The sequence below is a fragment of the Stegostoma tigrinum genome, chromosome 15 (genome assembly GCF_030684315.1).
Source record: "Stegostoma tigrinum isolate sSteTig4 chromosome 15, sSteTig4.hap1, whole genome shotgun sequence".
NCBI classification, from domain to species: domain Eukaryota; kingdom Metazoa; phylum Chordata; class Chondrichthyes; order Orectolobiformes; family Stegostomatidae; genus Stegostoma; species Stegostoma tigrinum.
The window spans coordinates 68,418,024-68,442,438 of record NC_081368.1 but is presented as its reverse complement, the minus strand read 5'-3'; the positions used below and the strand labels follow the sequence as shown (position 1 = coordinate 68,442,438).

At 44.9% G+C, this 24,415-nt stretch overlaps 1 protein-coding gene across 1 annotated transcript in view; it reads left to right on the top strand.

Annotated features, from left to right (window-relative positions):
- Nucleotides 1–22,032: 22,032 nt before the first annotated feature.
- LOC125459005 (sodium- and chloride-dependent neutral and basic amino acid transporter B(0+)-like) overlaps nucleotides 22,033–24,415 on the top strand; it is a 58,336-nt gene continuing 55,953 nt past the window's right edge. Inside the window, exon 1 of the mRNA XM_059651262.1 lies at nucleotides 22,033–22,053. Coding sequence (XP_059507245.1) covers nucleotides 22,033–22,053 — 21 coding nt within the window. The remainder of the gene's footprint in view (nucleotides 22,054–24,415) is intronic.

Genomic DNA, 24,415 nt, shown 5'->3' with positions numbered 1-24,415 from the left:
CTGTCTTAAATCTATCACCCCTCAATTTGTAGCTATGCCCCCGTGTACAAGCTGAAGTCATCATCCTCAGAAAAAGACTCTCACTGTCCACCCTATCTAATCCTCTGATCATCTTGTAAGTTTCTATTAAATCCCCTCTTAGCCTCCTTCTCTCCAATGAGAACAGACCCAAGTCCCTCAGCCTTTCTTCATAGGGCCTGTGCTCCAAACCAGGCAACATCCTGGTAAATCTCCTCTGCACCTTTTCCAATGCTTCCACATCCTTCCTGTAATGGGGCGACCAGAACTGCACACAATATTCCAAATGAGGCCGTACTAGCATTTTGTACAGTTGCAGATTGACATCACGGCTCCGGAACGCAAGCCCTCTACCAATAACACCTAACACACCGTAAGCCTTCTTAACAGCACTATCAATCTGGGTGGCAACTTTCAGGGATCTATGTACATGGACACCAAGATCCCTCTGCACATCCACACTACCAAGAATCTTCCCATTGACGCGGTATTCTGCCTTTCTATTATTCCTCGCAAAGTGAATCACCTCACATTTATCTGTATTAAACTCCATTTGCCACCTTTCGGCCCAATTCTGCAGTTTATCCAAGTCTCCCTGCAACATTCTTCCACACTGTCCACCACTCCACTGACTTTAGTGTCATCTGCAAACTTACTAACCTATCCACCTATGCCTGCATCCAAGTCATTTATAAAAATGACAAACAGCAGTGGTCCCAAAACAGACTAGTGACCTGGCTCCAGGCTGAATATGGATGATCTTTTTTTGATAATTCTCCTTTATCCGAAGCAGCTACTCTTAAGGTGCTTCTGTTAATTTTTTTTTCTAACGACTTATGTCAAAAACAATGTATAAAAACTGACTCATTTGAAAGACTGTGGAACTGCCTGGACTTGTTTAGTCACAGTGTACTGGAAGAACACTTTTTGATGTTTTTTTAAAAAAATCACTTATTAGTAGAGACAATTAAACACAGTTAATGATTAGATCCATAAAGACAAATTAGATCCAAAAAGAACTTCCAATTCCCTGGCCCCCAACACCTCTTTTTCACCATGGATGTCCAGTCCCTATACACCTGCATTCCTCATGCAGATGGCCTTAAGGCCCTCCGCTTCTTCCTGTCCTGCAGGCCCTACCAGTCTCCCTCCACCGACCCTCATCCGCCTAGTCGAGCTCGTCCTCACCCTCAACAACTTCTCCTTTGATTCCTCCCACTTCCTACAGACAAAGGGGGTGGCCATGGGTACCCATATGGGCGCAAAGCTATGCCTGCCTCTTTGTAGGTTATGTGGAACAGTCCCTCTTCCGCATCTACACTGGCCCAAACCCCACCTCTTCCTCCGTTACATTGATGACTGTGTCAGCACCGCCTCTTGCTCCCAAGAGGAGCTCGAACAGTTCATCCACTTCACCAACACCTTCCACCCACACCTCAAGTTCACCTGGGCCAACTCCAATACATCCCTCACCTTCCTGGACCTCTCTGTCTCCATCTCAGGCAACCAGCTAGAAACTGATGTCCATTTCAAGCCCACCGACCCCCACAGCTACCTACAATATACCTCCTCCCACCCACTGCCCTGCAAAAATTCCACCCCCTATTCCTAATTCCTTCACCTCTGCCGCATCTGGTCCCAGGATGAGGCATTCCACTCCCGCACATCTCAGATGGCTGTGTTCTTCAAGGACCGCAACTCCGCTCCCCCCCCCCCACCGACCCTTGCCTGCCTTCCAGAGAGATCACTCTCTCTGTGACTCCCTTGTCCGCTCCACACTCCCCTCTAACCCCACCACACCCGGCATTTTCCCTGCAACCGCAGGAAGTGCTGCACTTGCCCCCACACCTCCTCCGTCACCCCCAACCCAGGCCCCAAGATGACTTTCCATATTAAGCAGATGTTCACCTGCACATCTGCCAATGTAGTATACTGTATCCACTGTACCCAGTGTGGCTTCCTCCACATTGGGGAAACCAAGCGGAGGCTTGGGGACTGCTTTTCAGAACACCTCCACTTGGTTTGCAATAAACAACTGCACCTCCCAGTTGCAAACCATTTTAACTCCCCCTCCCATTCCTTAGACGACATGTCCATCATGGGCCTCCTGCAGTGCCACAATGATGCCACCCGAAGGTTGCAGGAACAGCAACTCATATTCCGCTTGGGAACCCTGCAGCCCAATGGTATCAATGTGGACTTCACAAGCTTCAAAATCTCCCCCTCCCCCACTGCATCCCAAAACCAGCCTAGCTCGTCCCCTCCCCCCACTGCATCCCATAACCTGCCCAGCTCATCCCTGCCTCCCTAACCGGTTCTTCTTCTGACCTATCCCCTCCTCCCACCTCAAGCCGCACCTCTATTTCCCACCTACTAACCTCATCCCACCTCCTTGACCTGCCGTCCTCCCCAAACTGACCTATCCCCTCCCCATCTCCCCACCTATACTGTCCTCTCCACCTATCTTCTCCTCTATCCATATTCGGTCTGCCTCCCCCTCTCTCCCTATTTATTTCAGAACCCTCTCCCCATCCCCCTCTCTGAGGAAGGGTCTCGGCCTGAAATGTCAGCTTTTGTGCTCCTGAGATGTTGCTTGGCCTGCTGTGTTCAACCAGCTTCACATTTTGTTATCCATAAAGACAATGATTTGCTTAAAGAAAAGTCACATTTTTGGGTTTATGGCTGTCAGATTTTTTTTATTTTCGAAAATGTTAATTGTAAATGTCAAATTTGCAAGTGGGCTTGTGTGGAGGCTGGGATGGATTATGAGTTATTTTTTATTTAACCTATTTTCCTAATCAACCTGTTCAGAGATGTTATTTACACACCTCTGGAGCAATTGAGTCTAGAACTCAGGTTTCCTGGTACGGGGGTAGGGACGCTGCCACGGTACCCCCAAGAGCCCTTGGATTATGAGTTTTAAAGGGCTTTACCAATCCACAACAGCTTTTTGTGGTGAAGCATTTGAAATTAGACATTAAACCACAAACTAGGAGACTTGAAATTTGAAACTAGTGGCTAGAATCTTGAAGATTGGCATGCAAGGGTAGATGCGTGTATAGAATTTGAAGAAGACAGGGTTACACGGCACAGATTATACTGGAAAGTGTAGCATCAGAATTTGAGGCAAGCAAAGTAGGAGAGAAGGAGGAATGGAGAGCACCTTTAAGAAGCTGGAACTGTATTTGCAAAGAGAAAAAGATGAGAGGTGGAAGGGAGAAATGGATTCAGAAAATTAATACTAATTTAAAGGCTGGAACAAACGAAGACTTGATCATGACTAATAGAAATTTCTATGAGGAAAGATCTGACTCTAAACCAGTCAGAAACTCCATAAATTTACGGAAGACTTCCAGAGGAAGGAGATGTGGAGGTTTTATTTAAATAACTAAACATATGTGGATAGTGTGACTATGTAGTGGATGGTGGAAACTGGATGAGGAAAGCTGTAATCTCCAAAACAATATTGGAGTAGGCTCGAAACTGACAGATGGATTTCAACTCTGATAAGTGTGCATTTAGGGAGGTCAAACAACAAGAGGGAAGACACAATAAACGGGAATATACTGATAGGGGTAGATGCAATGAGAGACCCTGGCTTGCAATAAGGCTCCTGAAGGTAGCATACAGTGTCAGGAACTGGGTCTGTTTTGATTTGGGCGACTGTGTGGGGGAGTTTGCGTGTTCTCCCCCTGTTTGCATGGGTTTCCACTGGGTACTCCTGGTTTCCTCCTACAGTCCAAAGATGTGGAGGTTAGGTGGATTAGCCATGGGAAATGCATGATTACAGAGAATGGGTGAAGGGGCTAGCTCTGGGAAGGTCGGTGCAGACTTGATGGGCTGAATGGCCTCTTTCCACACTGTAGGCATTCAATGATCTAAAAAAGTGACCAAGCAAGACAAATTCAACACGCTCAACCTCCCAACATTAGTGGATGGCCTGTGCACTTTAAATAGACTCCTGACTAAATATGTTTATTTTCATCACTAGGCCTGTCGAATATTGTTATTTTTACACAGATGGCTATGGGGCCAAGTGCTGGAAAATGAGATTAGAATAAATGAATGTTTGATGGGCCAAAGGTTCTCTTTCTATGCTGTAAAAATTCCATGATCCTATGAAATAATATAAATATAGGCAAATAACTAGAACACCCTTGTGAAAGTGGAGAGATTGGAACATAAACAAGTGTGGAATACATATGTTCAAGTGCATTCTAATCTTTGCAGTCCCGTTTGCCACATTCCCTCTGTCTTTTGCTTATTTGAACCTGAATGGTTCCTGACAGTTCCTGTAGAGTGCAAAAATAAACTTGGCAGATGCAATAAAATAATAACAGAGGAAACTAACAGTTATAGCTCAAAAACCTTAACTCATCTTTTTGTCCAAAAATACAGCCAAACCTATTACATTTATCCAGCATTTTCTGTTTTCATAATTCCCTTGAATTTGTAGGTGTAGGCTGCCACCAACTGGCTAAATATAGCATGGCAGCAAGACACTGGAACATCTATCAAGTGAGACTCAACTGGACTGCAGTCTGCAATGGCTGAAACCAGGATAAGGTTAGCCCATATCATAATTACAGTGAATTTTTAAATCTTTTCTCACTGGCCAGCGAGAGTTCCCAACAATCTGATCACCAGTCGTCTGAGCACCCAGGACTGCAAGGAGCCCTGCTGAGATCACACGTGGGCAGTGGATCCAGGGGTAAGTCCCTGGCTTCTGGTGGGGTAATTGCTCACCCTTGGGAAAGGCTGAAATGTGTGGTATTCAGATTTGAAGCCAGGCAGGAAGGGAAAATGTTGATGGGACGGGGGTATTGGTGGGGGTATATAGGGAAGGTAGCGGTGAGTTTGCCTGTAACAGGGTATTTTACCTGGTGCGAGAATGTTTATCTTATTTCCTGTAATATAAGGAACTGCATGTGGATGTCAAGGTATTGAATTCAACAGAAAATTATTACAGCTAACTATTATGTATAAGCAGGGAGCTGCTTAGCTCAGTTGGCTTGAGTGACGCCTACAGCAAAGGTTCAGTTCCAGCCAGATTACCACAAAGGACCCTCCTTCTCAACCTCTTCCCCTCATCTGAGGCATGGTGACTCTCCAGTTTAAACCACCACCAGTCATCTCTCTCTTTCACAAGAGAACAGCCCTGTGGTCTAGTAGGACAATGGCGACTTTATCTTTTAAGTACAAAAATTATATTCACTAGACACACAAGTGCCTGGGCTACTAATAAGCAATTAGTTTACAACAGAGGAATATGCTTCCAGTGCAGTGCCATGCTTCAATTGGTTAGAGGTAAGATGGAGTTTGAGACGTTTAAACTCTTAGGTCACTATATAGTAATGATTACATGAGCATATTTTTTAAAAGTTATACTGACTATCAGATAGCTGGATGCAAAAAGTAACACACGTTCCCCAGTGGAATATAACTACTTGCTAACTGTCTCTTTAGTGTTATGGACCAGACAAAACCCTCAACACATATCAAAGAGCTGGCCCTGCCCCTAACTTATGTAGTTTTTTTTAAGAGGTAAGTGTGTAAGGCACGGTATTCCAGATTTAATTGGTCAAAATGACTAGGCTTTAAGCAAAACACATTTTACTCTCACACCACTGTTAAAATGCAAATAAGGAGAAGAACTGGCATAATTTTAACTTTAATAGAAGAATTATTATTTAACCAGTACTCACCAACTCTTCTAATTTAGCAGCATCCCTTAAGTATACCCTTATCATGGGAATTTAGCAAAATAGTTTCATCTCATGTACTGTCTTCTCACTCTCACAACAGAGGGAGAACTCTGCAACAGACACAGAGAGAGAGAGAGAGAGAGCACTGTATTTAGCAGCTTCAACTCCCAAAAATTCCAACTTCAGCAACTCGTGCTTCTTTTGTCTATTTTTTTTTGTGAAAACTCAAAACTATTTACTTTGCTTTCTGTGGAGCAGATGCCTCAGCAGCAGGTGACAACACCTCTCTTGAAGAGAAACAGGGCTGAACAACTCTCTCTTAAAGGGACGCCTCATCATATTGAAAATTTGTTTTAAAAATGCCCTTCCCACCCTCACTCTCACCAGTATATTTCAGAAGTGGAGTGGACTGGATGCCATTAAATGGTCAATAATCAGTCCTTAAAAGGTGGACAAGCTACTGAGCAAAACCTCAGGAACTGCTATCCCACTCCAATTTCACAGTGGAGGAGAATATTTTTAATGTGCTTTTGCTATTAAGGGTTGTGTTTCAGTCCTTAATATTTGCTGGTAACAGCGCCCACCCCACCCCACCCAGTTGAGTGTTTTCTCTCCAAAAACTCCCTCGAAATTTGTAGTGAACAACCATTCACAGACAAAGCTATCGGGTGTGACCATTGCAAAGCAGGGATTGTTCCTGAGCAATCAAGCAAGTGGAGCTGTGACTGCTAGAACTGTTCGTGGGTGACCTCTTCTGTGCAATCTCAGCTTCTTTTAGCCCCACTTCCCTGCTGTCCCTGTTTTGAAGCATAGCGCCCACTGCTGGTGATCCTCACATGCTTCTTCATCCGAAGAGTCATGAGAAGCAGTGATAACCACCTCCTCCAAGGCCACACTTACTCGCTCATGATCCCTATTCAGCACCGACAAACTCCCCCAATAAATATCTCGCAGCTCGGACCCAGTAAACTGCAGGAGGCAGCTGAGGAAACTGAGGAGGCAGCTTTGAACGCTGAATGTTAATTTATATGGCAAACCTCTTGCCTTTATCACCGTGATGAAGAGCCAGTCTGTACACTGTGTTTTCTGAACCATTCAGAAACAGTACAGCAATGAATTGTTCCAAATTAAATTCAAAACAGTAAGATCCGATCCTGGTTTAAAATCTGTTAATACTGATTCACCTCTTCAGAATGAATTGCTCAGACATCCGTTTTCTAATTGTCCCTCAAGAGGAACTGGCACTACTTTTAAATTTATTTTATTTAGCCTGTTTTTCTAATCAACCTATTCTGAGGTATTATTACATACCTCTGGAGCAGGTAGGACTTGAACTAGGGCCGCCTGATCCATGGGTAGGGACGCCACTGTAGCACTTTTAGAGGGCCGACAATTCTTTTAAATTTTTTTAAATCTTTTGTGGGATATGGATAATCACGTGTTGGCAATTTGTTGCCCAAACATAGTTGCTGTCTGATTCTCTGGGCCTTTTCAGAGGGCAGTTGAGAACCTGACACATTTCAGTGGTATGTGAGTCAGCGAGGGTAGGCCACACCAGGAAAGAACGGCAGATTTCCATCTCTGAAAGAAGGGGTTTTGGAACAATTGTGCTGCTTCATAATTCTCTTATGTGTCATAATACTGTGACGTCTGTTAGGGTCTCCTTGATATCGACATTATTCTCCATGATTCCCATTTTCTCCATAACTGTTTTATTTTTTGTCTGGGTTGTTTGTTTATCTTCTTTCCTTTGGTCAGTCAGGTCAGTGGCAGCTGGGTTGCCCGTGCTCATTCTTTCATACAGTCCTCTTCAGAACAGTAGAATGATCCCTAGAACACACTTATTTCAAACACCAAACTTCTGATTTCAAACGCCAACGTTCTATTCTCCAACCGTTCAGCCATCAACTGATTGTAAGCAAGGCCCTCTACACGCGGGTCCCAGGAACTGAGTGTGTTGTAGTCTTACCGTTTCTCTGATGTTTTTTGGAAGATTTTTTTTAACCTGATATAGCCTTGACACATTGGTCACTTACAATTTGACTTTCTTTATCTCCTATGAGCATAACAGAGGTGGCTGTCAATCTTCCTGCCTTTTGCTTTGATTCACCCTTTCCTGTTATAACTGCCTCAGACCCGAAGGAACTACAGCCTAGACAGCAAACACCAAATAAGGGAACTTTTAATTTTTCTGGTTTTGATTTTTTTCCTCCCTCTTTCTCCATTATTCATCTGACAAAAGGGCTGAGTGAGAAGGCAGGCAATTGCTGAAGACACCTTTCTATTTCCTTTTCTGAGTAACACCCTTCTATGCTGAAAAAAATGATAAAAACCTTTTTTTCCAAATATGTAAATAAGGTTTCTCCAAATGAATTTGAGGTAAGTAATTTTAACAAACTGCTAAAAAAGTGAATTAATATAAAAACAGTTTCAAAATTTGCCAATGAATTGGGAATTTGTGCTCCTTAGTTTGCTCTGTTGTGAATTCATTATTGAAGCTATCTTGAAGTTCAATTTTTCCAAAATACCGAGTGATTAATGAGGACTGACAGGCTAAAATTGGACTAATACGGCATTTTCACAGTTGAGTACTTGAATGCTTTGGGATTGTTTTGTGTGACATTATTATATGAACACTACCCAATTTAAAGCTTTACTAGATTAATTCCTGGGATGAGTGTGTCTGCTATGCGAGCAGATATTAAGCCTACAATTTTTGGCATTTTAAATAATGAGAGATAAGCTATCTAAAATCTATAAAATTCTTAAAGAACTTGAGAGGTTTGAGAAGCTATATCCCCCGGCCTAAGATTTGATTTGACATTCTCAAGGTTTAAAGAATTGATCATTTAGGCGTGAGATAAAAAGAAATCTCTTTGCTCCGGGAAGTGTGAATATCTGGAATTTTCTATCCCAAAGACCAGCAATGTTCACTTGATAAGAATACTTAATCAGTAGGCTTTTGAGGCATTGGGAGTCACAGGATATATGGGAAAGGATGGTTGATGTCAGAGATCAGCCATAATCTTACCCAGTGGCAGAGCAGGCTCAAAGCACTATGGGCCCCCATCCTGTTCCAGTTCCTTATGTTCCAATTAGCCATCAGAGGACTTTGACATGAAAATATCATTTGTTGTCGTCTGAATTTTCCATTCTATAATCAGAAGCTAGACCTCTGATTAACCTCACCTCCCACCCCTCACAACTTTCACTCCCAAGTCGAAACAAGCCAGTTCAAGCTTCCTACCCAATTCTTTTTAGTGCATCTTTTGAAAGTTTACCTGTGTCGCTCTGCTAAACATGAGTGTGTCAGCTCCCAGGAGGGACAACCTGTTGAAGTCGTACAAGATGTTGGGGAGGCCTCTTCTGGAGCGCTGTGTCCAGCTCTGGTCTCCCTGTTATAGTAAGGGTATTATTAAGCTGCACGGGGTTCAGAAAAGATTTACCAGAATGTTGCCAGGTTTGAGATGAAGAAGTGGCCTGGAAAGGATGGAATTTTTTTTCACTGGAGCCTAGGAGGTTGAGGGGTGACCTTGTAAAGGTTTATAAAATCATGAGGGGTATAGATAGGTGAATGGTAGATGCCTTTTCCCTAGGCTGGGGAATTTCAACACTAGGGAGCATATTTTTAAGGTAAAAGGAGAAAAATTTAGGCAAGACACAATAGGTAACTTTCTTAGAGAGTGGTTCGTGTGTGGAATAAACTTCCAGAACAAAAGTGTTGGATATGGGTCGAGTTACTACATTTAAAATACATTTGGATAAGTTCATGGTTAGGAAAGGTTTTGAAAGATATGGTCCAAAATGCGAGCAGGTGGGACTAGTTTAGTTTGGGATTATAGTTGGCATAGACTGGTTGGACCGAAGAGTCTGTTTCCATGACTATCTCCAATCAGTTGTGAATGGTATTGCAGTATTGTTGTCAAGTTATGAGTGGCTTAAAAATATTCCATTTGTTATGCTTGTTTGTCAACTAATTTCCTTTTCCGTCAAGCTGTATTAATGTATTATTCCATTTATGGCAAAAACACTTTAGGATATCCCAGGAAAATAATGAGGTATAGTAGTAAAATAACAAAAATGTGCATTTATTTAATCTTCTTAATATTAGGAAACTTTCCAATTGTGTTTTACAGGAGTGCTGTTTGATTTTTAGTCCTCCATGCGATGTTGGTGTCATTAGCAAGGTCAGGATTTCTCTAATTGTCCTTGAATGGAGTTGCTCTTTAGGCCATTTCAGAGGGCAGTTAAGAGTCAGCCACATTGCTGTGGGTCTGGATTCACATGTTAGGCCAGATTCAGTTAGGACAGAAGATTGCCTTGCCTAAAGAATCTTTGTGAACCAGACTTGCTTCTATGACAATCACTGATGATTTCAAGGTTGTGGATATTGAGATTAGCCTCTCGTTTCAGAAACTATTTTGGATAAGATAACAAAGTGTGAAGCTGGATGGACACAGCAGGCCAAGCAGCATCTTAGGAGCACAAAAGCTGATGTTTCGGGCCTAGACCCTTTATCAGAGAGGGGGATGTGGAGAAGGTTCTGAAATAAATAGGGAGAGGGGGGAGGTGGACAGAAGATGGATAGAGGAGAAGATAGATGGAGAGCAGAGTATGGTAGGGAGGGGATAGGTCGGTTTGGGGAGGACGGACAGGTCAAGGAGGTGGGATGAGGTTAGTAGGTGGGGCGACCCCTTCTCCCGCCTCCAACACAAGTCCTCCTCCTGGACACCACCCCCAGGTCTCCTACCCTCCCTCGACCTCTTCGTTTCCGACTGCCGTCGAGACATTAACCACCTCAACCTCTCCACCCCTCACTCACTCCAACCTCTCGCCCGCAGAACGGGCAGCCCTCTGCTCCCTCCACTCCAACCCCAACCTCACCATCAAACCCGCAGACAACGGAGGTGGAGTTATAGTATAACGCACTGACCTCTACATTGCCCAGGCCAAACGCAACTCTCCGACACCACCTCCTACCACCCCCTTGATAACGACCCCACCCCGAGCACCAAACCATCATCTCCAATACCATCCATGACCTCATCACCTCAGGTGACCTCCCACCCACAGCCTCCAACCTTATTGTTCCCCAACCCCATACTGCCCGCTTCTATCTCCTTCCCAAAATCCACAAACCCGCATGTCCTGGCCGACCCATTGCCTCCGCCTGCTCCTGCCCCACCAAACTCATCTCCACCTTTCTGGACTCCATTTTCTCCCCCTTTGGTCCAGGAACTCCCCACCTACGTCCGTGACACCACCCACGCCCTCCACCTCCTCCAGAACTTCCAATTCCCTAGTCCCCAACACCTAATTTTCACCATGGGCGTCCAGTCCCTATACATCTGCATTCCTCATGCAAATGGCCTCAAGGCCCTCCGCTTCTTCCTGTCCCGCTGGCCCAACCAGTCCCCCTCCACCGACACCCTCATCCGCCTAGCCGAGCTTGTTCTCACCCTCAACAACTTTTCTTTCGGTTCCTCCCACTTCCTACAGACAAAGGCGGAGGCTTGCGGACCTCTTTGCAGAACACTTCCGCTTGGTTCACAATAAACAACTGAACCTCCCAGTCGCGAACCAAATTAACACCCCCTCCCATTCCTGAGATGACATGTCCATCCTGGGCCTCCTGCAGTGCCACAATGATACCACCCGAAGGTTGCAGGAACAGCAACTCATATTCCGCTTGGGAACCCTGCAGCCCAATGATATCAATGTGGACTTCACAAACTTCAAAATCTCCCCTTCCCCTACTGCATCCCAAAACCAGCCCAGCTTGATTCCTCGCCCCACTGCATTCCAAAACCAGCTCAGCTCATCCCCGCCTCCCTAACCTCTTCTTCCTCTCAGCTATCCCCTCCTCCCACCTCAAGCTGCACCTCCATTTCCTACCTCCTAACCTCATCCCGCCTCCTTGACCAGCCCGTCCTCCCCAGACTGATCTATCCCCTCCCTACCTCCCCACCTATACTCTCCTCTCCACCTATCTTCTCCTCTATCCATCTTCAGTCCGCCTCTCCCTCTCTCCCTATTTATTTCAGAACCCTCTCCCCATTCCCCTCTCTGATGAAGGGTCTAGGCCTGAAACATCAGCTTTTGTGCTCCTAAGATGCTGCTTGGCTTGCTGTGTTCATCCAGCTTCACACTTTGTTATCTTGGATTCTCCAGCATCTGCAGTTCCCATTATGACTGATCAATATTTTGGATAAGAGCAGTTTTACGTAGAGTGATAGGTGAGATTGGCTGCCAGAAAACTTTTTACCTCATTGGTATCAGAAAGGTGTGAATGGGGGCTTTGGTCTCAAGTAATTTCAGGCAAGGGTGGCTATCGGCAAAATTAGGGGGTGTAAGTAGGTGGCCTTTGTGATCAAGTAAATGTGGGGTGAGAAACCCAGTCTAGAATCAGTTAGACAGTTGAGTATACGTAAAGTTTGGCACAGCTTGGGACAGTGGTGAGGGACTGAATGGAGACAGTGGACAGAGTGAAAGGCTGGGTTGGCAGAGAACAGTTTCAGTCTTTCCAATATTCAATTTGAGGAAACTCCTGTTTATTCAGAACTGATGTTGGCCAACCCATCTGACATTCCTCAGGAACTGAGGGTCAATGTGGCGAGCATGAATTAGGAGTTACTGGTATATAGGGAGCTGGAGTGGTTTTGGATCATTTTGCCTGGGGATACTGTACAGATGGAAAATAGGAGGGAGTAGAAGACAGAATTCTGGGGCCTTCTAAATATAGTCGGATTGAAAGAAAAGGCATGGTAGGAGATAAGGAAGGGCTGCCTTTACTCAGATGGGGAGATGTTCAAGGTCAATGATGTGGTCAGTTCAGTCAGAGATAGCAGTTAAGATGAGAAGATACTGTGCATATTTGACATGTTTGTTTCAGTGGTAGGGTTGGAATTCTGCATGCGGCCTTCAAACATGGAGTTTCAGGTAATTTTGGGGTGACAATTGTTTCAAGGACCTTTATTGAACAGTGGAAAGTTGGAAATGAGATTGGTTGTTTGTAAGAACAGAAGGCTAAACTATAAGAGATAGTAGGACCTGCTGATGCTGGAGTCTGAGGTAACAAGGTGTAGAGCTGGATGAACTCAGCAGGCCAGGCAGCATCAGAGGAGCAGGAAAGCTAATGTTTTGGGTCTGGACCCTTCTTCAGAAATGGTGGTGGTGGGGAAGGGGGGTTTGAAATAAGTAGAGATGGGGAGGCGATGATGGAAGGTGGATAGAGGAGCAGATAGGTGAAGAGAAGATGGATAAATCAAGGAGGCAGGGTGGGAGCCAGTAAAGGTGACTGTAGGTAGGGAGTTGGGATGGGGATTGGTCAGTTGGGAGGGAGGTGTGGGTAGGAGGGAGGGAAGACGGACAGGTCTCGGGGGTGGGGCTGAGGCTAGTAGGTAAGAAGTGGAGGTGGGGGTTGGTCAATGCGGTGGGAGGAACAGAGAGATGGGAGAAAAGATGGACAGGTCAATGAGGCGGGGACGAGAGGGGCTGGTCTTGGGATGAGGTCGGGGTGTGGAGATTTTGAAGATTGTGAAGTCCACATTGAGACCATAGGGCTGCAGGCTTCCCAAGCAGAATCTGAGGTGCTGTTCCTCCAGCCTTCGGGTGGCATCGTTGTGGCACTGCAGGAGACCCAGGATGGAAATGTCATCCAAGAAGTGGGAGGGGGAGTTGAAGTGGTTCGCGACTGGGAAGTATAGTTGTTTGTCACGAACTGAGCGTAGGTGCTCCACAAAGTGGTTTCCAAGCCTCTGCCTGTTTTCCTCGATGTAGAGGAGACCACATTCGGGAACAGCGGATACAATATACCACATTAGCAGATGCGCAGATGAACATCTGTTTAATCATAGAATCCCTACAGTGTGGAAACATGCCCTTTGGCCCAACAAGCCTGCACTGAACATCAAAGCATCCCACCCAGCCCCATCCCCCTAATCTACACATCCCTGAACACCACAGGAAATTTATCATGGCCAGTCCAACTACCATGCACATCTTTGGATTGTGGAAGGAAACCAGACCACCCTGAGAAAATCCATGCAGACACGGGGAGAATGTGCAAAATCCACACAGACAGGCAGACAGGCAGTCACCCGAGGCTGAAATTGAACCCAGGTCCTTGGAGTCAGCAGTGCTAACCACTGTGTCACTGTGCCGCCTTTAATGTTTTCCCTAAGGTGGAAGGTTTTCTTGGGGCCTGGGATGGGGGCGTTGGGGGAGGTATAAGGGTGGGTGTAGCACTTCCTGCAGTTGCAGGGAAATGTGCAGGGGGTGGTGGGGCTAGTGGGGAGTGTGTACGCGGACAAGGGAGTCATGGAGAGAGCGATCCCTCCGGAAAGCAGATAAGGGTCGGGAGGGAAAAATGTCTTTGGTGGTGGGGTCGGATTGCAGATGGCGGAAGTGGTGTAGGATGAAGTGTTGAATCTGGAGGTTGGTGGGGTGGTACGTGAGGACGAGGGGAATTCCATCTTTGTTATTGCGGGGAGTGGGTATGACGGATGAATAGTGGGAAGCGCGAGAGATGTAGTCAAGTAAACTGTAAGCTTTTTGAGGATGTTGTTGATCGCAGCAGAATTGAAAACCAAGTAAACAGTACCTGAGGACAGGGAACTTACGTTAATTAATTTAATTTGGTTAATGACTTGCATTGTGCCTTGCAAATAGGCTTTGGTTACAAACGATTAAAAACCACTCATTTGAAAATTCATCAAAGCAAAACATCTTTAAGTACCTGGTAATTTATCAAAGGGCAAGGGGCTTGCATCTAGGAAAAGCTCTCACAAACTGAAAACTAAATTGATAAACTTACAAAGCTCCTATCACTTAACTTACGAGCGATGTTTAACTGCAAAGGATATGTAAGGTTTAACTCTATCCTATGTATTTGATTTTCCTTGTGCTGGAATGACTTATAGATGAGCAGAGTGTTGGTTGTGAGGTACATGTTGAATCTTCACAATGAGTTCCCTAGTTCTTGTATCCTTATCTAAAAAGTCATATGAGATAGTTCTTGTCAAGATGCATGAACCACATATCAAAGATATGTCTGCAACACAATGTCAATTTCATATTAGCAGTATACTTAAGAAAGTGTTACATCCCTGATTATCTTTGTGAACTACATCTTACTTCCCTTGATCTGCCCTTCCCTGTTGTCAGTGTTCATTACAACATGGGAGCAACATCAGCAGCTCCACCTTGCCCTTCAAAAAAAGAACAAGAGCACAACAGCACTGACACCAACAGTACCAGAAGCACCATCAGCAAGAGATCCTTCCCCACATTCAGCTACTGGCCCATTGATCATGGGGGAATGGCCCCAGGGCTCAAACTTGGATAATGTCCCAAACAGTGGAGATCTAGACAAAGAGTTGACTGCCTTGAGCTGACAAACAGCAGGTTTTCACTGATGCCGGTAGCCTGCTGGAACCAGAGTTCCATCAAGAAGTGGGTAGACATTACCAGTGGCTGTCAAAGCCACCACAGCCTTGAGGTTCTGTGCACCCCTTAGTGACAGTTGCAGGATTTCACATCGGGTGCCAGATTTACCAAGGCTGTCACTTGCATTCACACCAACACCAATGAGTCCAATCAGGCCCAGCATTTGCTGCAGTGGCTGGATTCTGGTGGGTACTGGAAGATGTTGACTACTGTCATGTGCCAATCATGGGTCTGTTAGCTCATTCCTGAAGTGTCGATCAAAGCCAGTGTGTGCCTGAAGAAGGCTTCACTGCACGCCTGTGCACAATGCCCCAGGAGCTGCCATGATGCTTTCATTTTGCACTCAGTCCATCTTCCTCAGATTTGCAGAGCCCCAGGCGCAGTCAGTGGATGATGTCTTGGAGCCAAGAGTGAGTTTTTGATGGCATGCTGTGAGAAACTCTATCATTGATGTAGATGGAAAAATGACCCAAAACCACAGGAGTAATCATCAAGGAAGCCACTGGGTCACTTAAAGTGTGATTTAGCTGCCTGGACAGATACAGTTACACGCTTTGACCTGTACCATCGAGGGCATTCAAAATGGTAGCTGCTTTGAGAAACATCACACTACAGAGAAGACTGGAAGATGAGGACCGCCCTGCATCCATATTTTGTAATACAGTTTCAACCCACAAAAAAAAGGGTATTTGAGAAAGGCATCCATCAAAAGCAAGTAATGAGGCAATTAGTTCTTTCAAAAGGAGGCATCAATGGCCTAATGGTATTATCACTGGAATGTTTAATCCATAGCCCCAGGTAATGTTGTAGAGACTCGGGTTGGAATTTGTATTTAATATTAAGAGTCTAGTGCTGACTGTGAATCCGTTGTCTGTTGTCAAAAAAATTCATCTAGTTCACCACTGTCCTTTAGGGAAGGAAGCTGTTATCGTCACCTGGTCTGGCCTTTATGTGACTCCACACCCACAGCAACGTGGTTGAGTCTTAACTACCCTTGAGGCAATTAGGGATGGGCAATAAATGCTGACCGAGCCAGCTACACCCTCATCCCATGAATGAATAAAGAAGAAGGAAAAGTCTTCAGAGGAGGAGGAACCTACTATTGTTGGAGAGCCTACAGCCAGTCGAGAGGCCAAAGATAAACCTATCCAGGCAAAGTTTTCTAACTCGTGTGTAAAGACTGTGACACAACAATGTTGAGCTCATTGTTCAAAGCCCACACACAAACCATTCCCACAGTCAGAAATCTGTCCATTTTCCTCCTACTCCTTGCTCATTTCTGCTCTGTATACAATATTCTCGCCAAGGCTAATGTCCATTTGGGAGCAAGAAAACAATGAATGGATGACAGAAACTTGAAATGAAGTGCATGATTCATTTGTATTTTGCAATCCATTGCAGCACCATCACCCAATGAACTCCCATCATTGTGCACCGGAAAACTCTTAATCTTCCACGTCCTGTTATCTATTCCCTGTGGTTTCAGCAGAGTTGGAAGTAGGCAGATTGATAGCCTGATTTATGTGATAGAAGTGACCAACATCCTCTGGGATTTCAGGTCTTTCAGTATCGTGCCAAAGGTTGCCCCATCAGGGTCTCTGGTGGGAACAGACCTGACCATCAAGTAGGAGTAATGTGTGTGATTCTCCGTGGTAGGGGTTCCTGGAAGGGCATGCATGCGGGACGAGAAGTGGGAGCTTCACAAACAAAATACTTGTTTCTGTGTTTCCTTTCTCCAACCTCGATCTCATGGCAGCAAAGAGTCAAGGCAAAGCTTTCGACTTGTGTAAACTGGTAGTCTGAGGGATCAGGCTGTTCCATGGGCTATGGCTGGCTTCCGTATCTGATGGACCCGGGTTAGTGGCTGCTATTTCCACAGAGGCCGGCAGGTGAGAGATCACTGCGCTCATGATCATAGTGGGCTCTTATAATCTCTCCTCGAGAGTGTGCACTGCCCCAAGAAAGAACTTCGAGGACCTGACGCTTTTTCTATTGCTGCTCCAAAATAACTCTCTTTGTGGATGAGCCTCAAGGCCTAGCATCTACATTAACCACAAAAGTGATCGATCTGACTGACAATAGCTTGTAACCTCAAGTGGGAGAAACATTGATCTACCCAGTCCACAACAGAATCACCCTATGTCTTGTCAGTTGCCAACAGTAATACTTCTGTATTTTTTTTCTACATTCAGCTGTGCAGAAATTGGGGTGGCTACAGCTTAGGAATGACTTCTGTCCCTATCTATTTGTGCGTGATCTTCAACATGAAAGTACCTCACACTCTCTAGAACAGCATCCACTGCAGTCTGCATTTCTGCATTGGTGGGGAGTACACGTGACTCCCTCTAAGGGCTCTGTTGCCTCCTCCCACACCAGTTCCAATGTCATACTTTTCTTTCCCAAAAACATTCTTCATTCAAAAAATATAGTTTTTTTTAAAAACGTGGTCACAAAACATTTCAAGCTGATCAAATCCAACTATCTAAATACATCATATTCCACCCATACCATCACAATAGTGTTAATAGCGACAATATATATGCCACGTCAGATAAACAGCCCAAGGGTAAAGCATTTCACACTGGAAATTGCAGGAAGCACAGTAGAAATAATCGTTTCTCTATCAGCATGTTCCACTTTGAGGTGCCTCATTATGGATCTGCAGGACGCGAAAACCCCGAAGGTGAAGTGACAAGGGGAAAAATTGGAAAAATAATGCCATTGTGGAAATATTCAATTTTCAATGGTAGAGCCAGCACAGTGATTCTTACATGCCTAGTGGTAGGGTGATAGCTGATTGCATCTCCTGAAGGAGGCGTCCATCTCTCCATCTCCACTGAACATGCTCTCCTCCATTTGGCCAGTCCCTATGGCTACTGTATCTTCTGCAGGTGTGGTGTGAGAGGGTTAATGTAAAGATGTAAATATGATAGCCCATATTGTCATTGGGAAGTGATGTGGGAGCTAATGACTACTAAAGGTCGTTCTCCTCCCTCTCTAACAACCTTGTCAGGGAGGAGAAGGCTCAAACTGTATATAATTGTCATATTTAACCAAAAGGTTCATTTTTGCAGACATCAAAAAACTCCTGCCATATTTACCAAGCACTGTCTTGGATCCAAGCATAAGTATAGTAGACCCAGTGGTCAGTCATTAGAATAACATCCTCAGTTCTTTAACATAATGTGGAGCTGCAGGAACGCAGCAGGCCAGGCAGCATCAGAGGACCAAGAAAGCTGACCTCTCGGGTGGGAATCCTTCTTCAGAAATCTGACCCAAAAAGTCAACTTTCCTGTTCCTCTGATGCTGCCTGGCCTGCTGTGTTCCTCCAGATCCACACTGTGTTATCTCAGACTCCAACATCGGCAGTTCTATCCTTAGTGCTTTGCTTCTGTCTGGAATTCTGCATCTCTCTCCAAAATTGAGAGAAAGCAAAATGTAAGAAGTGAATAAACAGGGAGAATAGAATGTTGGAGGAAAGCATGGCTGCGAGATTGCACAAACGTGGGTGCTTGTTAGTGGTGACTGTTCAGAAGGAGATATGGGAAGTTGCTTCAATTTCCATTTTTGAATTCTCTACAGCGTCATCAGCCCATCAGCCATTCTGAGCCCTGCTGGATCTCTTTAAACAGCTACTCTTTTGTCAAGGAATGTAGTCATCTCGCTAAGAACCTGTGATTGGCTGGGAAATTTGTAAGTTGTTGCCAATGTTGTGATTGAGTTGAAGAGATACAGCAAAACTTGCTCCACATAAACTCCAGACTCGGGTATATAAGCTCCTGGCACTCAACATTGTTACTATGGACTGAATCTTATTTTTTGGTTAAGTCCAGGACACACTAATTTTGCTGGAGGTAGTCCACCAGCCTCCTTAACTACTACACTGCCCCGTGGCATCCCTCACAACCAGTTCCAGTCCCATCTGACCACATGACACTGCCAGAACAACCTGGCACTCAACAAAATATCCTGGAATTCATTGGCATCCCTTAGACTCAGGCCTGCATTAAAAGCCTGTTGTGCACCAGGATAACCTCTCAGTGTTGAACTGACCTTTATGGTTCCTCATATTTGCCCTGGATATGGCAGACTGGGGGAAATCAGTAACCCAGTTTGCAGGCAGGGACTTCTGCTGGGCAGGGTGGTGTAGAGGTCCGCCAAGACCAACAGTGGAAGCCACTGTGCCAGACTATGCCAGCTAACCTTTTGAAGCTACCTTTTGAAGCACTGTCAGCCATATGGAAGAACACCTAGCAGCGTAGGAAGAAGGTCAATGACCCTTTCCACTTCACTAGCACATTTGTGTCCACCTTCTCTCTGATGGTCTCAGACTCATTTTATCTCTGAAATTGTACCCACCTCCCAACAAGGCTCATCCTCTGCCACTAGACCCACTAATTGTACTTTTGTGCATGCCTACAAGCTTTGTGCATGACTTCTGAATCTGACAATTCACTGGCATCCTGATTAGCGGGTGTGGAACCTCATGCAGCTTGGCAGGAACATGGTGTTCCTGGGTGCCTCTTAAAACTTGGTAAGTGGAGGCGAAAATGAATAATTATATATTTGGGTTTTGGATTTATAGCATTATCAATAATCTGTTTATTCTGTATTTTCTGTGAGGTACGTCTTGGATGACCTTTAAATGCAAAAAGTGATTTTGTGCTTAAAAAGGATGGACAGCTCTGGTCTAAAAGCATAAGTTAGTAAACATAAAGAGGAAGGTTAAGCAAATGCGACGTGTTACTGATGATGGAAAATGTTGAAAAATCCTTCTTGTTAGTCCAGTGAAAGACCAAGATAAAATGAGTGCTTGGAAGGTTTTCTCCAAGGGCTCGGCTGTGATGAAGCTTTTGTTGGTGGAGAGAGTGGCAGTGAGGCAGAGGAACATAGGGTGAAGACCTTGGGTGTCAACCAGCTGGCCGAGCGTCGCTGTTTATGGCTGCTTGTAAAGTGGAAGTCCTTCAGGGAAGGAAATCTACTGTCTTGTATGGTCTGGCTGACACATGAGTCTAGATCTACAGCAACATGGTTGATGTGTCCTGCAAGTGAAGACACTTTTAAAATGGAAGGGAAAAATGTGTTGGTGCAGGCTTGGAGGGCTGAAGGGACTGTTCCTGTGCTGCATTGTTCTTTGACTCCCAAATCCATCTATACTGCAGCTTTCTGCAGTCTTTATCCATCTTAATTTGCCTCTGAAAGGGCTCAGCTCAGGGGCAGTAAGGAGTGGGTGATCAATGTTGGCTTTGTCTGTGAAGCCCAGATCCCATAAAAGATTTAAAAAAGTGAAAGGGATTGGTGAATGCATAATCAGCCAGACTGTGAACAGAGGGAAGAGGGAGCTGTGATAATGGGCTAGAGAAGGTTGAGGAGACTAAAACTATGGAAGGAGCTTCAAGACAGGATTTTACAAGTGATACTCTAAAACTGAGCTGTTTGTTTACCAATACCGTACAAAACGCTTTCCTGTAAAGCAGATTAATTCGTAATAACCTTTTTTGATTTTATTTATTTATTGCCATGTCTACAGAGATACAGTGAAGAGCATGGTTTATGAGCGGTACAGACAGATCATAGTAAGCAAAAGGGTGTTCAGAGCAAGAAAGACTTAGAGGCATACAGGTTACATTGCACAGGGCATGTGCTAGGCAAGATCAATATTAGCAAGATCAATCATTATTTGAGGCTAAAAAGCCCATTCCTCAGTCTGATAACGACAGGGAAGAAGGTGTTCCTGAGCCTGCTTGTGTGTGTGTCCAGGCTTCTGTATCTTCTGCCTGATGGAAGGGGTTGTAGATGATCATTACCAGGGTACAACGTGGTCTTTGATGATGTTGGTCACCTTTCTGTGGCAGCGAGCTGTGTAAATGGAGACCATGGATGGAAGGTTGGCTTTTGTGATGGTCTGGGCTGTGCAAACCACCTTCTGTAGTTTCTTACGGTCCTGGGCAGAGCAGTTGCCTTGTCAGGCAGTTATGTACCCAGACAGTACACTATCAGTGGTTCATCTGTAGAAGTTGGTGAGGGTGCTTAAGGACATGCCAAATTTCCTGAGCCGCCTGAGGGAGAAGAGATGTTGTTGTGCCTTCTTGACTGTTTGCATTTATGTGGGAAGTCCAGGACAGGTCGTCGGTTACTGCCACTCCAAGGAACTTGATGCTATTCAATCTCTCAACTTCAGTTCCGTTGATGTCGATGGGGACTTGTTTCCCTCTTTTCTTTCTGAAGTCAATGATCAGTTCTTTGGTTTTGCCGACATTGAGGACAGATTGTTTTCATTGTACCATATCACCAACCCTTCTATCTCCCTTCTGTCACTTGACTCATTGGTGTTAGATATCTGTCCCACTACAGTGGTGTCATCAGTGAACTTGTAGATGGCGTTTTTTTGGAATTTGGTATCACAGCCGTGGTTATACAGGGAGTACAGCAGGGGCTGAGGACGCATTGTTGGAGGGCTCTAGTGTTTAGTGTTATTGTGGAGGAGGTGCAGTTACCTATCCTCGCTGGTTGTGGCCTGTGGGTCAGAAGTTGAGGATCCAGTTACAGCGGGCGGAGCCGAGACCAAGATCATACAGTTTGAGATCAGCCTGGAGGGGATAATGGTGTTGAAGGCAGAACAGTAGTCAATGAACAGGAGTCTGACGTAGGTGCCTTTGTTGTCCAGATGTTCCAGGGATGAGTGCAAGGTTAGGGATATGGCATCCTCTGTGGGCCTGTCATGTTGGTAGGCAAATTGTAGGGGATCAAGGTGGACTGGGAGACTGGAATTGATGTGGGCCATGACCAGCCTCTTGAAGCACTTCATGATTATTGAATGATTATGGAGGTCAGAGCCACTAGGCAGTAGTTATTCGGTACGATGGTGGTCTTCTTGAAACAGGTGGGGACTTTGGCTTGTACAGGGAGAGGTTGAAGATGTTGGTGTATACCACCACCAGCTGGTCCTCACAGGATCTAAGTGCACAGCCAGCAAGTTTGTCTGGGCCCGTTGCTTCCCTTGGGCTGACTCCCGGGAAGACCGATCTGACATCTGAAATGGTAACGGAGGGAGCAGGTGTGTCTGGAGTTGTTGGGACAGGAGTGACCATGCCACTGGCATTCTGCTCAAACTGAGCAAAGAAAGCGTTGAGCACAGCAGGGAGAGATGCTAACTTGCTGTGCTTCATTTTTAATCCCATAATGTTGTTTTGGCCTTGCTACAGGTGGTGGGAGTGTGTTTGGTAGATTTGAGCCTCTAACTTAGTCCAATACTACCTCTTGGCATCCCGAGTTTTAAGAGACAGCCAGTTACATACACTGAAAACTTGAACTTTGATTTGTCCCTAAAGCCCTACTTGGTATTGTTTACTAATGCCAGAAATACGAAGCAAACCTGCTTTGTTTTTCAGTGTCATAGCTACAGGCTCACTTTATACTGGGTGTCCTGCACTTACTCCTCCTCAGCTACTCTCCATGTCGGCACTGTAATTGGCAATGTATAAACTTTTCACTATACTCATTGTGTACATGGTAACAATGAAGGCTATTCCCATTCTATTCTATTCCAGATTTCTATTCTGTATCTCTACCAGGAAGCACTGTGCAGTAACTCAGTGGTTGTGCAGAATGTAGTTGGCCATGATAACTTGTGAAAAACCCTATGGCAAGTCTGACATCCTATCCGGGTTATTTCAGCTTGGTGAAAGCACATTGATCGACTGAATTACATTGTGTGGCCCAGTGATCCATGGAGATCCTGCATCCTTCCAGAAGCCACACTGCGTTCTCTCGTGGTCACTTGTACTGAAGGGAAAGGAGATTGAGCAGAATACAGGCATTGCGACGACTGCCCGAACATAGACAAGAATGATATGCTGATTATATTCATACACTAGCTGGGCATTGAGGGAACGTTTGCAGCATATCTCCACATTTTCATGCCATGCCTGCATATCAACCAGGGTGCATTTAATGCCACCCTGCTCCACACTCCTGCCTGGAAAGAGAGATAGTAAAATGCCCCTTAGAGAAGACAAGGCTGTCTTTATTTGGTCTGGTATAAAAGTGACCCATAGAAATCTGGTTGGCTATTAACCGCAGTATGAAATTGCCATATTTCTCAAGGTAGCCTTCATATGGAGGTGCCAGTGTTTGACTGGGATGGACGAAGTCAGAAGTCACATGACACCGGGTTACAAGTCCAACAGGTTTATTAAAAGTCACAAGATTTCGGAGCGCTGCTGCTTTGTAAGCTGGAGTATTATGTCTTCACCTGACAAAGCTTGTGAATTTAAGTAAACCTGTACAACTATAACCTATTGTTGTGTGACTTCGGACTTGGTTTGAGGGGGCAGGGAATTAAGGTGGGCAACAAATCTTGGTCCAGCCAGCAACATCTTCATTTCTGTCTTCGTTTCCAGAATGGGAATGATCTTCTTTCTACAATGGTGAACTCTAAACTGTAATACATTGGAGATATCCTTTCGGTGAGATCGTAGCTGATATGTTAATCATTGACTCTAATAATGAACAATCTGCCCCAGCCTCAAATGTGCCCAGCCCACTGTGGGGGAAGAAAAAAAAGCCACAGATTAAGTATCCTTTGAGGGAGGAAATTCTTCCTTATTTCTGTTTTAAACCTGAAAGCCCTTATTCTGAGATTATGCCCATCGAAGCTCGACCCTCCTACTAGGGGAAATGACCTGTCAGATTACCCTGTCATGTCACCTAAAAATCTTGAATTGAGTTTTAAGTTTCACTTAGATGCCTCCTCATTCTTCTAACTGCCAAATCACCTTGCTCAAACTCTCCCCATGAGGAAATCCCTTCACACATGGAATCAACTAAGTAAATCTTCTCTGGACTGCCACCAATGCCAGTATACCGTCCTTTAGAAAAGGGCTCAAAGCAATTCACAATATTCCAGCTATAGTATATCTAGTGCCTTGGATAGTTATAGTGAGATCTCTCTATTTTAATACTTGATTCCCTTTGGATTGAAGGGCAAGTTCCCTATTACCCATTAAACTTGGTAGTATCTTTTTGTGGTTTATGCACAAGGACACCAAAATCCCTCTGCTGCAGCTTTCTGCAGTCTTCATCCATTTAAATAATATTCTTCTCCTCAAGTTTTATCTTACAGTTTGTAATGAGAGTTAAATTTGGTTTGAAGACTTAGTCGTGTATCTCCTTGCTCAGATGCTGCTTAGTATTTCTATAGCTTTCAGTTTTTACTTCGGAGGATTTGCAGGATTTTCTGGGAT